The 14,124-nt window shown below is 37.1% G+C and overlaps 1 protein-coding gene across 11 annotated transcripts in view; it reads right to left on the bottom strand.

Annotated features, from left to right (window-relative positions):
- PTPRM (protein tyrosine phosphatase receptor type M) overlaps positions 1–14,124 on the bottom strand; it is a 457,368-nt gene that overhangs the window by 174,653 nt on the left and 268,591 nt on the right. For all 11 annotated transcript variants that reach the window (XM_064656540.1, XM_064656549.1, XM_064656569.1 and 8 more), the window contains exons 12-13: positions 6,424–6,697; positions 5,259–5,295 (exon numbers count right to left, since the gene is read on the bottom strand). In XM_064656540.1, coding sequence (XP_064512610.1) covers positions 5,259–5,295; positions 6,424–6,697 — 311 coding nt within the window. The remainder of the gene's footprint in view (positions 1–5,258; positions 5,296–6,423; positions 6,698–14,124) is intronic.

Here is a 14,124-nt window from a genome sequence, read left to right as displayed (position 1 = left end):
TTTATGTAAAGTATTTTTGAGCTAGTTAAGATTAATTTTTCCTATACCCACTTGGGTTGTTGTTCAAAAAGTGCACACACTACACATATACTTAACATTCAGCACACAGAGAATGACCACTTAGAGGTGGCAAGCTTTTAATTAGGTGTGTATGTAATTGTCTGAAGTCTGAGTTTTACCACTAAGACAAGAAAAAGCTGAAAACCCTGAACTGTTTATGTGTCTGAAGTATTCAGACTTTTCTGATAGAGCTGTAACAATCACTGTTTGCTACAGATAACTATTACCATGGCTCACACTAATAAAATCTGTTATTTGTTCATTTTCCAGCAGTTCTATGATTGCCTCTAAATGGTTAAGCACACTGTGATACATATATATTAAGGAATATAAAAAAAATTAAAAGGTCAGATCCAACATGATGCAGCTGGAGAATGATGCAAAGAAAAAATATTGGAAAATTAAGGACAAAATTATATGAAAGATCATTCATTTACATAGAACAGCCTGGGTGCTATTAGAAATGTGGCAACGAGTGAGGAAAATAGATCATCTACCATCTGCAGACAATTAAACTCAAAACTGCTGCTGCATAATATTTTGAAATATCCCTCTGCAACACTGAAATGCAGTGTTGATAGTAGCTTCTAGAGTACTGTTGCTATTAGATTTAAAATATTATAATATCCTTTTCTCTCTCATAATTAATGAAAGGCTTCCAATACTGCAAAATTAGAACAATGATGTTTCCCTCTTGAGAACTGGATTCCTAGGAGATAACCAAGATGTTTCTATCCAGACAGTGTTGTAAGTCATATCAGGAAATACAGTCTTAATATAAATCAAAAACCACCCCAAAGTTGATATTAATAAACTTGGAGGAGTTTTGGAATGTTTTTAACTTTGTCTGCTGAGATTTTACAGTCATTTAGCTCGAAAAAAGAGTAGGTATATGAAAGCCATATTTCAAGCAATATATGACAACTTTTATTACCACTGGTACAAAAAGCTCCTCCTGATTTTTGTTTGTTTGTTTGTTTAATTATCCTGTCAAAAATAATGGGAGTGGAAACTCTGCAGTCTCCACATTTGTATATACACCAAATAGTCTCAGAGGTCCTAAATGCCTCTCTCTACAGAAAACTAAGATCAGGAGACTCCACATCACAAGAATATGCTGTCTGATCCTTCTCCTAACAAAGTCAGTGGCAAAAGCTTCCTCTGACTTAAGCAGAAGCAGAAGGAGAACTTTCAGCTCTACAAATCCCAATATTCTCATCCTACATTAAACTTGCAGTCATTGCAATTAGGATTTTTATATGATCTCTAAAAGAACACTTAACAGAGGTTTCATTTGCAAAGATGTAATGGTCATAAAACAAGAGCATTTTTTAAAAGGGTACAAATTGAGATTGCTTAAAATATACTTGATGGAATGAGAAAGTATTATCTAGCTACTGGCCCTAGACATGCATTTGATCCAGTAGAATTAAGCTGTACTTTTTTAGAGATAGGCTGTACTCTTCTAAGAATCCTGTCAATATGATAATTGATGTCTGGTGCACTTTGTCTCTGATACAGCAACACGGTTTAGCACCACCAGTTGAGCGTGTGCTTCACAGTAAACCAGATGCATTATTTCTGTTGACATCAACTTGAGGGAAAAGTGTACTCAGGGTACAGAACAGTTCTTCTGGATCTGGGGCAAAACCACTCTATCTCTGTACTACACTTATTCATTTTTATTTTAACAAAAGAAAAAGTGTGTGGTGGGCCATAGGATGAACACTGCACGACTCAGTGATAAAACTGAATCTCAATGATCTTATGAAGGTCTTAAGGGCACCAACAACTTTATTATCTGGAGGTGAGAAAATTAAAGGAAATACAGCTAGCAAGTGATACAGCTATGCTCATGACATGTTCTGAACTGCCATATTGGTCCTGAGGGCAGACTTCAAACAGGCTAACCACATATCCTTAGTACAGACAACGAGGTGGCTTGGCCAATCTCAGCTGGCTCAGTGGAGCAGCTCTGAGGTTGTCTTATGTGACCTTGATCTCAGGAAGGGCTGCCAATGCACTTGGTGCAATCATCAAATTCCACAGGAATGGAATTGCAGAAAACTTCAAGAAAAAAGCAGACAGTTAGCTACACTACCATGTTTATTTTGCAGCTCATATTTTATGGCGCAGGCCTTTATCCAGTAAAATACTGGATATGTCTAGTTACATATCTACTTTAAGACAGAATAGTTGCAATGTAGTCAGTAAGATTATTCTTTTGTGCTCCAAATTAGGTACATAACCGATTTGATTAAGGCCTAAAAGTATAAGATTTTCAACATTCGTATTAATTTTAGAGCACACTTACTAATTCCAATGGCCTACACAAGGCTGTAGATAATTTCAGGATCAGACCTTAATTTAAAAGAAGATTTCACCAGTTTTATACATGAATGGCCTAAAGCACTTCCTCTAGCTTTAGAAACCATCAGACTTGAACTTCTGAAGATAAGAGAAGCCCAGAACATAAACCTTTCAGAAATGCTACTAATATATGAAAACCAGATGTTGTACTGGAGAGCGTTCACAATCTTATTTGTAAGAAGCACTACAGTGCATATATAGAGGGACATAACAAGCACATAGAGCTTAAGTAGCTTACTGTCTACTAGCTACACTGTAGTCACAAAGCTGGGTGGAAAATGGTGCAAGTCTGTAAGAAATCTGACACAGAAAGCCATCAGAGCAGCATTTGCTTACTGGGTAACAGACAATATGAATGCTGCACTTATCTGTTTGGGCTGGGTGGGGGGGAGAGAAAGAGAGGTGAATGGGAGAAGACAATCTTCTGTCTTGTTCTGATGCAGGCGTGGTGACTTCTGACCTACAGACATAAAGCATTTTCACTATCTTTTTCTAGTCCAAATGTGGGAAGTCCAAAGACGGCACAGAATTCTGCTTTTCTCCTAAGTATTTCTGTTAGATCTAAAGGGAAAAAACATCTGTCCACATAGGTATTATTAATAAAATATTAAAATATTTCATGGGTGGCACGGGCCCGGGCTGGCCCCGGATGCATGCAGCGCGGCGGCGCAGCCCAGCCCCGGGCACTGGGGCCCAGCCCCGGGCACGGAAAGGAGTGAGAGAATGGGAGCTTCGCCTGTGCGGCAGTGCCATCGTGGGAGATGAGAGGGGAGCGCTGGAACACACAGAAGAGAAGGACAACTCTAAAGCTGGGCAGATGGAGCTTGTTCAGCCCTGTAAGGCCATCCATCTAAGAGAAGGTCACTCTAAACAAACCTACGTCCTGAGGACCTCGCTGCCGCCATCCAAGTTCGCTCGGCCCCAGCAGACAAACCTTAGGATTAAAGGGTGGGCTCAGTTCAGCGCACACTGCGTCTCACCTAAAAAATCCATCGCGCAGGCTCGAAGGCCTTACCCACATTTGCAAAACCCTGTATCACCAGCGCGCTTGTAACGAATGTGGGTGGAGACCTTTCCCAGATCTTCGTTCGCGAAGACTGGCCATGAAAAAAATATGTCATGGTCTCCATTTAATTTTTTTTATTAATACAGATTAAAAATATAATGTGAACATTCAGTTGATGAGCAGGGAAATCAGTGCTTTACCGAAGCCCCCCAAGACAGTTTTGCACCAGGGACCCGGTTTCAAAGTCCTCACAACAACCTCTCCCATTATTTTACAGGCTTTGCAAAGGTATTACAAAAGATTATGAAACGTGCTTTCAAAACAGAAATGTAGGGAGATCTGTTTAAAATAAAAGCTGCATTTCTTACATCTCCATTGCCAAATGGGTTAGCTCAAAGTAGCTTGTTGCTATGGGAGCTATTCCAATCCACAAAGTTACCCTCGCTTCTCAAATGAGAGAGTAAGAATTTTCAGTCAGTCAAGTAATTTGAATAGTTGAACATCCATTAGTGATTATGAATACAAATCTTCAAATAATTTAAAATCCATTCCTCTAATCACCTACTATGATTTCTGAGGGAACGAAGTCCACTCCTGGTATCTCTAAAACTACTCAAAAATAACAACATAGGATTTCACTTGAATCTGGAATTAATCTCTCATCTATATTATACTGGGTTTTAGTTCAGGTATTTTCTATGCTTTAGTAAGCAGTCAGTTGGTAAATTAAAATTACAACTACTTCCTTTGGCTTGAAAAAAAGACAGGAATCCGTTCAAAGAGGAATGAAAATGTATTTGTCACATCAGGGAGGATCCAGCCTTTCAACAGGAACAACTTCACGCTAACATTTCTGATACTTTTAACTAATGACATTCTCATCCATCCCATTTAGACTTAATGGTGGTGGTGGAATTGTGGAGTCTGCATGTAAAGGAAATCATAGTGGGATCGGTTGCATCAGGGATAGTCAGTGAGACAAGCATGATCTCCTGCAAGATACAGTGGTATGATACAGTGGTATAGGGAGGAAGCATTTTTTGTTTCATACTCTTGGCCAGGTGCCCAAACTGCGAGGTGATATTACCTGTTCCTACTCACAGCAGCACTTTCTTCCCTTTTCCTCTATTACAATCTCCAAATAATGGCACTACGCCATCACTTCTCTTTCAAATTTTGAAGTCGCCACCAGCTAGAAGTACTAAAAAGGTGAGACTACAAAGATAATCACAGACAGATCTAGACCCCATGGATAAACAGATCAGCACTATGTTTATCTTTCCTTGTTTAGGGATAAATACTAAAACTAGCACTGTCCGAGTTATACAAACTTATTTCACAAACGGTAGTATCATGTGCTGACAGTCAAATAAATATAGATGATCTGTACCATGAAAATGAAGAACATGTATTCTCCGCTTTTCTTTTATAAAGCAATTAAGATAACACAATTGCTTACGAATAAGGGGCAATTTTTCACCATGGACAGATAAGCAGCTAGTATGCACTCTGCAACTGGCAACTTTACAACTCTACTATATATATATTAAAGTCCAAAATATTTATTGTGAGATCATATAAAAACCCACAGAATATATTCTAAAAACTGTGTTCAAAAATAAGTAACGCATTTATTATTAAAACAAACAAACAAACAAATTTCCTAAATCCCAGCTAGAAACGCAAATGATTCTTTGAAAATTCTGTAATAGGTTTAGTGATGCCTTTGAGCAATATAAACTCTTCTGGAAGGTTGCAAGGACCATGTGAGGAGAAGGTCAGCAAGCTGAAGTACAGAATACATGACATAATACGAACATACCTTTTGTGGCTACCCTGACGCAGTCGATTTTGGTTTCCTGTGTCAAATAAAGAGGAAAAAGGTCACACCTTGTGTTTCTAAGCAGAGAAAACCATCCACGATTCTATTCTTAAAAGTACTGATAAAATGTCAGAGAAGAATGTGCCTCATTACATATTTAACTGCTTATTAGGTAACTCCAAAGTGTGTTCATAATAGGGACAAACACTGCTTGGGTATGGTACACAAACATTTCACTTAATATTCCTCTAAAAGTAGAAAATACGTGAAAGATATTCACAACAGCACAGGCAAGTGTTCAGCTTTTAACTCTGCTAACATAATGACTTTGGGAAATTTTTCTTTTTCTTACAGATAGTATAGTTTGAGGCATCATGCGAGATAATTTTGGAAAGAAAAAATAATCAATGGTGTTTCACATTTCTGCGCTGTCAGTGCACTGTGAAAGAGGGACCATTATGGTTTCTGGCAGAAAACATTTCCAGGCTGTCAGCACAGACAGCCAAAGCTTATCAAGAGTTGAAGGGCTCTGAGTAGGTCTGTCCAGGAAATGAAAAACATTTCCAGGAAGAATTAGTCAGATGAAACATGATCTGTGAAGATCTTTTTACACACTTTTCTTTTCAGTTCCATCTACCCCTTTTTCTTTTACTGTTTGGAGAAACGGACAAAAGAAGTGGTTTCTAATTCAATCAGGGCAACCAAATGAGGAGATGAGAGTTCAAGGCATTAGAAACTAAGGTAATAGGAGTGGACATGCCAGGACAGATGTGCTAAAACCACAATCAAGTTTGGCTTAAACTTAAAAAAAAATCACAACATTCTCTTGTTCAAAGCAAAAAAAACCAAAAACAAACAAAAAGGAAGAAAAAACGCCAGTCAAACATGGTCACTGGACAGCTTTTAGATAATAAGACAGAATGTTAACATACTACTTTGCCTGCTCACTACTGACAAAATGTGCTGTTTTCCCCTCCTCTTTCCTATAACTTTTAATCATTAAGCAATATTGTGTTAGGAAAACCGCTATTTTTCAAACTCTGCGTTAAATTTCACGGTTACTCCATTTTCTCATTAGCAACTAAATTGGGCATCTTGCTAGTTGGTGTCAATCATTTATTTACACACAAATACTGAATAAAATCACGCCTGTCACAAGACTTACCCCATTGGCTCTGCTAGCAGCTTGAAAATAGATGCTGTAGCTCTTATGAGGAAGAAGAGGAGTGTTCCAGAAACCACTGTAGGTTTTGTTATCACCAATAGTAAAAGGTTGAGCAGCTTGTAAACCATTGGCTGGAATCTCTGCAGCAAAGTAGTACTGGGAATTCAAGAGTGAGGCATTCTGGAAATGAATGGGCACTGGGTAGCACTTGAGGATTTCAGTTGTCTTTTTGGTCCTCCGTGGGCGTTCTTCTTCAACAACTATTTGATAGACACTAAGAATGAAGAGAGGAAAGAACAAAAGAAACACACTGGTTATTTTAAGACATGGGCAGTCAATTCATTCTGAAACCATAATACAATATTTATGGGAAAAAAAGAACTGTTAAAAGCAAAGAACACAAGAAGAAAGTGTCATTTTGATATTGAGGTGTATACATTTCTGGAACAGATATATACTTGCAAACAAATTCAGTTTGTTTTGGAAAAATAAAATTAGCCATACACACCACAGCTTTTCATACAATGGATGACAGAACATTTTCTTGTTCAAACTCTTGTACAGAAAACGTGTGCTTAATTAGTGCTAAAATGTGGAATTAAATATTATTTTGTTCCCCAAAGTAAGTATAAAGCTATAGATTCCATTCTCTACCCTTTTTATCTTATCTAAATGAAATTAAATTAGTACTAAGTAAAAATGAATAAATAAATTACAAAGACACAAGGAACAGTATTTGCTTAACTGTTGACATTATAACTATTTATAAAAGCAACACAGAGTAAAGTTTCAGTAGTATGTTGACTATTGCTGAGCAAGAATAAAACACTTTTTGATGGAAGTTATTCTCACTCAAGAGACTAACTTTTACACACTCCTACAGACAACCATATTTTTAAGTGTTTCTGTATTCTGCAAAGCAATTCAGTTTGCACTTGCAGTCTTCGCTGTACTGGGACCCAGAGAGAATGGTCCATCTCTCTCCACTGTAAAGGTGCTATGGACATTGAAGCAGGAACAAAGAAATTGCAATTTCTGCTGTATATGCAAACTGTAATCATTATATCCTTGCAGTTGTTGAAAAAGACTGAGTCGGTGCTTTTAAATTTGCGAAGTGGGAAGTCCATGTCTCCAAAGAGGACTGGCTTGCAAGTTTATTGCTTCACTGGGGACCAGTGATTCTTAATCAGTATTTGTCTTCTGGAATCTTGAATCCCAGTAAGCAAGTTAGTCTAGATAACTGATGTTAAAGTGGCAACGTGTCCACAGTTTTGCATATCATCCAAATCCAATAACAATTTATGATCTTTGAAGTCGATAGTTCAGAAAAGGTACAATCTCTGGGTAGGTTAACTTTCTTAAAGACGAAATATCCGCACAGTCTTCTGACAAGTTCCCATTCCATCATCTGTAGGTAGAGGATTGTGTTTATAGAATCACAGATTCAATTAGGTTGGAAAAGACTTCTGAGTTCATCGAGTCCAACCTATGATCAAACACCACCATGTCAACTAGACCATGGCACTGAGTGCCACAGCCAGCCTTTTCCTAAACAGTCCAGCCTTTCTTTAAACACCTCCAGGGACAGTGACTCCATCACCTCCCTGGGCAGCCCATTCCAATATCTAATCACCCCTTCTGTGAAGAATTTCTTCCTATGTCCAACCTAAACTACCCCTGGTGCAGCTTGAGGCAGAAGACTCTGCCCAAAGTACAGAGACACTTGGGCTGAGCCTCTGCATGTCTGTCTCAGTCTTGTCCCAACAGGGCTTATTGGCTTAGTCATATCACTGCACAGCTATGGCTATTCCCCTTCTAAAGGCAAATCTCATTTAGAAATAAGAGATGACTTTGTGTAGTCACCAACCCACCTCACAACTAGTGAGCTCCTGCACCTGCTGGGGCAGTGCTAGACTCAAGTTCCTTTGGGTGCTAGCATAGAGCTCTCCAGCTCTTGCACTCTCCCGAGCCTTACTCACTTAGCACTCAACCAGACTAACATACTGCTCCTACACTGGAGCTGCCTTTGCATGTTTAGATAATGCTGTGTGCTTGAATGATGTCCCATCAATGGGACTAAGTAATGTGGTCTAGTGGAAGGTGTCCCTGCCCACACCAGGGGGTCAGACTAGATGATCTTTAAAGGTCCTTTTCAATGCAAACCATTCTATGATTCTCTGACACCACAATGCTGGGTTTGCAGAGTCTTCATAGTTAATATCACAAACAGGCAGAAAATCTCTCCATCTCACTGTCTTTTTACCAGACTTAGTGACCCTGTGCCACAGCCCCTGTTAACTATGATTTTAAGATCTAACATCTCCAGTAGGAGATGCTGCCTTCTATGCTGACAAAAAACGCCCAGAAAGTTAACACTAAGAATGCTTAAATACCTCTTCTTCTGTCTGATGTAGACTTTCACCACAGTGGAGCTTTAGTTTAATGTTAACACACTCAAATCTAACTGTCTTCATGAAGATACCTACACATACAGATCTACATATCCAAAAGAACTGAGCAGGCAGAAGGTGTCTACTTTTAGGTCAACTTAATTGCTTCCCAGGCTCCACTGACTATAATAACTAAATGCTCTGCTCACATGTAGACATCTGTAAGTGGGCACCTAAACTTAAATGTTTAAATCTGATACTGAATTCCACTCAGAAATCTAACAATGCATAAATTTAGTACAGCCAGGGAGACAGAGAAATGTCTTGAGGGTCCACTTGAAGGCCACTGTCTGTACATTTTGCAGCTCTGTGCAATGAATTCTTCATATCAAGCAGAAAGATTTTCATTAGTTGATTAATTCCATGCTGAGTAGTAAATGAAGGTCAACACACAGCAACCTTTCTTTGATCCTGTGAGAACTGATTTGTAAAAAAACTAGCCAGGAAATATCTATATCACAATCTTGTTTTTCTCTTCCAAATCAATATTTAACATGATTTTAGAAATTAATTTTCTAGAGCAAAACAGTTGCTTAGAACTGGGATTCCAAACTACTTTGAAGACAGCATGTTGCCTCCTCTAACTACTAATTTACAGTGAATCTACAATAAACACCAATTGAGAATTTAAATGGGAGTATTGGAAAAAAAGAGTAGAAGGTGATGTAAACATTTATTCTTGCAAGGCAGTGAAGCTGGATACACTCGCCTAATACTGCAGCAAATATAAGAATCCCTCAGTTTCACTAAAGCATGATGGATAGTAAGCTAAGTTACCTGGCTGCCACCTTAGGAGAGCACTGTTACCTTTCTATTGTACTAGGATTGAATACAAAAGGGACCTCAGACCAGATGAGGCAATATGATCTGTTTCAGTACTGGTTGAAATGAGGATTCTATTCATTTTTCACTCAGTGAATAAAGCCAAAGATTGTAGATACTTTAGAAACAAATATGTCATTAAAATGCTCCTTTTCCTGTGGGAAATCTGTGTTTAGTTATACTACATGCACTACTCTTTGTATACATTTTAAATGCCTGCCATCTATTCATTCTCAGATACTTTAAAGAAAGAAGTAAGTTGAATGGAGCAATTTCAAACTCAAAATGTCTTTTAATCCTTACTCCATAGACAAATTAGATTTGCAAGCATCTAGGCCTCAAATCTATTTGCTCTTTAATAATTTAAGCACTGAAAGGTCAAACAGCTCTTTTCTGTTCCCCTTCATCAAAGTCCAAGTGCTAATGAAAAATAACTAAATCCTATCTGCTGGCCAATTTCCACACACTGCTGTTTCCCTCATGTAAATGAACACATTATGAGCACCTGGGTCAATGGAAACCTGAAAGAATTTTATGAGTGATACTTTTTACATTTGTAAAAATGAGATCATCTTGCTAATGAATTTTAAAAAATTACCCCAATTACAATTATAATCCAAAAGCTTTTTATAATTCTTACTATTAACATTGCTTTCTTTAATATGTAGGAGCTGAACTGCATCCTCTGAAAAGGATTCAAACTTCATGAATTGAGCTAGCACTGCACCAAGATTCTATTATTCCTCTTAGGTATTAGTCAGATTTCCTGCTTGTTTGAAGTTGCATTATTCCTTTTCCACACCTCTGCAATTCAGAGAATAACGTTTTCCTATCTGTAATCCAAAAAAGAAAATCTACAGTGTAGTGAAAGGTGCCAAAAGCATATCAGCTATTGGTAGAATTTAGACTGATCTTTCTGAAGGAGAGAAATGTAATTTAAGTATAATTCACATTATGCAGTTCTACTATAGAATTTCCATGCCTTGGAAATTAAATACAATTTCTATTTTTATATAGACTGAAATTTATTGTTGCTTTGAGAAGGGAACATATGGGAATTATTTTTAACCTAGGATTCAAATATCTCAAATTTGAGGATTAAAATGGTGTATGGGAAAAGGAAAAAAAAATGTAATATTTAAGCTACTTTTTATTTTAAGAATTCCAAACCAGTTCCAAATGTAAATGATTACGCAGAGATACAGATCTGACTATAATAGCTTTAAGTTTTGTAAGAAATTAGACATAGCAGGTTTCTAAGATACTTATTAAAATTGGATTGCTTAAATTGAAATGGTATGCCAATGTCTGATAAATACACTATATTTTTTCAGAGTTAAAAAAGTGACATGAAAGAAGAAAACATGTTAACACAGTAATAACAGATGCTCAGAATATTTAGACAAATGAACCAAACCATTCAAAAAATTTAAAAGAAGATTTAAGCATATATCTATTCTGAAGTACACAAAAGGATGGATTTTAGTAAATTCCTGAATCTGGAAATTATTCCATGTTACTGGAATGCAGTAAATCAAATTTTAACTAATCGAAGTCTCATCCAAAGTTACAAAATGACTTTCCAAGGAGGACCCATTGGATACAAGCATGGACTTCAGAATTCTTCATATAGGAGTCCTTAACATGTACAATCTATGCATTTATTACTTGAAATTTATGAATCTATAATTATACCTCCACCAAAAGTAATTCCAAATCATAAGCAAAGGGAAAACAAGCTTGATTACTTCATTGTTGAAATGTCAGTTCAATTTTGTCTCTCTAAAACAGTCTTGATGCTTCACACAACTGAAGCAATAAAGAATTTTTTAAAATTTCTTTTACAGAAAGAACTGAATATAGACTAAGACGATCTGAAGTTATTTACAGTCTTAATACAACTGTTGTGTGTGATCCTAGGTCAGTCAATTCAGTATTTTGGGCCTCAGATCTCTAGTTGTAAAACGAGAATAGGAAACTTTCTTATTCCCTCTGGCCTGCTTCAACTGTTCAAAACTAAAAACTTTTCAAGACCTTCTCTCTTATTTTCCTTGAAAAAAGGTGGGTTTTTTTTCCATAGGAAATGCACAAAGCCTGCAAAGCTCTTAAGCTCCACTAAGAGTGCCCTGGTCAGCTGTGTAAACTGTTTTGCAGACTGTTACGGTGACACTTGAGCCTAATTTGAAGTTTTCTGCTCATTGTAGTAAGTATCTTCTTATTCTCATGCTTTATTATAAATATATATAACTTGTACTTTTTATAGATTTATTTCTGTATCTTGACTTGCATGCTTGTTTTGTTTTATGCTAACAGATTCAAACAACAGAATGACCTTTAATCTACAACTTGACCATTATTTCAGTTACTCATTCTCATAATCCTATTTATGTGTATGCTAAAATCACTTTACTGCATTCTTCTACTAAGATACTAGTTCCAATAAAAGGTAAAATTAAAAAAAACCAAAACCCACCCTGTTATCTCAGGTTTATGTCCATAATTGCTCAAACCATAACAGTCTGTAGGGTCCCCACAGTTTCAGCAACACTTCTGTAGACCCTGAAAATTCGTCTGTGGTACTGCTATTTAAGACATAAGCTCTTTTAAAATATATATTGTTTTGTCAATGTTTTGCTTCTAAAGCTTCATACGTCTTTGCTCATCAAGTGTGATGCAGATTTATTACCTAACACTGCTTCTGGAAAAGAATATAATCTTCAGAAATTTTTTTCTATACAATATGCAACATAACTTCCTCTTCACCTCTGTCATCAGTTGTCTCTGAGACAGTCGTAACATATTTATATGAATTAAGATTGGAGATTTTGATCTACTTCTTCCTGCCCTTATATTGCAATAGACTCTTGTAATTCATCCTATAACCTACAATTTTACAGTACTAGAAATTATATGTAAATCACATCTTGAAATGGAAGAGGGAAATTACTCTTTAAAGGACAGATATTAATAATTTACAGTTAGCAGGCAAATAGAAGAAGGCTACAAGAAATTGGCACTAACTCTCCTCCTACTGTGCAAGAGTCTGTGTATTTATTATAGGTGGCATTAAATAAAAGTGATAAACAATCCCTCATTTATCAGGTGTATCACCATCACAGCTACACAGGCTTTTCCAGTGGTCAGGAGTTCTAGCAACACCTAATACACAGTGAATTAAATATACTCTGTGTACAGTCATTTCCAGTACAGATGTGAAGCCAGAGAACCAGCTGAATGGCTGCCCTGTCCCTCTGACCACTGCAGAATTTTGCATATTTTATCAGAGAGGGAAGCACACACTGCTCAGCTATGGAGCAGAAGTAAGACCAGGGAGTTTTTGATTAGCAGTAGGACAAGTGAGTATGCCTACTAATGATGGAGAACGCTGATCAAGGTAGCTCCCTCTATTTCAGGAACATTTTATCTGGGAGATCAGAGATATTCTGGGCTTTCTGCAAAATACAGCATTGCACATTATAACTGCTAAAATGATAAAAAAGTGAAGAAGCCTAAAAAAAATCCCTTGTAGGAACATAATGTTCAGAAATGAAAATATAGAGCTTACAGTAAAGAAAACCAAGCAGACCAAACAAAACCTCCAAATTAATGCTGCTATACTGAGGACAACAACAATATAAGCATTACTAAAGTAATATATTACTATGTAATTTATAAAGAGGGGAAAAAGGGAACTAGGCTATGCTATAAATAATATTAGCACAACACAGAAGTAATCAAAATTTGTCCAACTGTTCACATTTAAGCACTTGACATAGCCGTGTTTAGAAGTGTACTGCCTATTTCTTTGTGTGAGTGAAGGGAGTCTTAATTTGTTTGCATCTTTACTTGGTGTCAGGAGGTTTTATGTAAACAGAAGCTCCACAATCTTTGGCAGGTTTCTAACTCCGCTGGACAGTTGTTGTTTCCTACAAATGTAGGAAAGGGACTAATAAAATATTTTGTGCTATCAGCCTGTTGAAACTTGAATGGAATGATTCTACTTCCACACCTGGCTTTATTTACTACCTTTGCAGGTCAAGAGATAAGTCTGGTTAGATTTTCCAAGGCAGGGACTGTCTTTATTCTAAGGAAACACTATTACTGGCATCTGAAATTTCCAGCCCATGGGGAAAAGTCGAACTGAAGAAATTTTTCTGAATCAGACCTGGAGTGAACACAAGAGAGACTAGTATTATACAGCACCTCCATTGTCATGCAAGAAGCCGTATTTCTCAGATCAATCAAAGCAGAAATACTTAAACAGCTGTAAAAGAGGAGATAAGACAGCCTAGGTTCAGTCTCTAGAGGTACTGCCAAATGTAAACCTCTCAGGTGTCATAATAAGCTTTATCTTCACAGACCCAAGTCCATTGGGGAACAGTATCTGGTTTTTAATGTAAAAGTCCCAAGCTGCTCTGTGACTGCCCAA

This window comes from Pseudopipra pipra, chromosome 1 (assembly GCF_036250125.1).
Source record: "Pseudopipra pipra isolate bDixPip1 chromosome 1, bDixPip1.hap1, whole genome shotgun sequence".
Taxonomy (NCBI): Eukaryota; Metazoa; Chordata; class Aves; order Passeriformes; family Pipridae; genus Pseudopipra; species Pseudopipra pipra.
The sequence above is the reverse complement of the archived record's forward strand: the minus strand, read 5'-3'. Positions and strand labels throughout refer to the sequence as shown.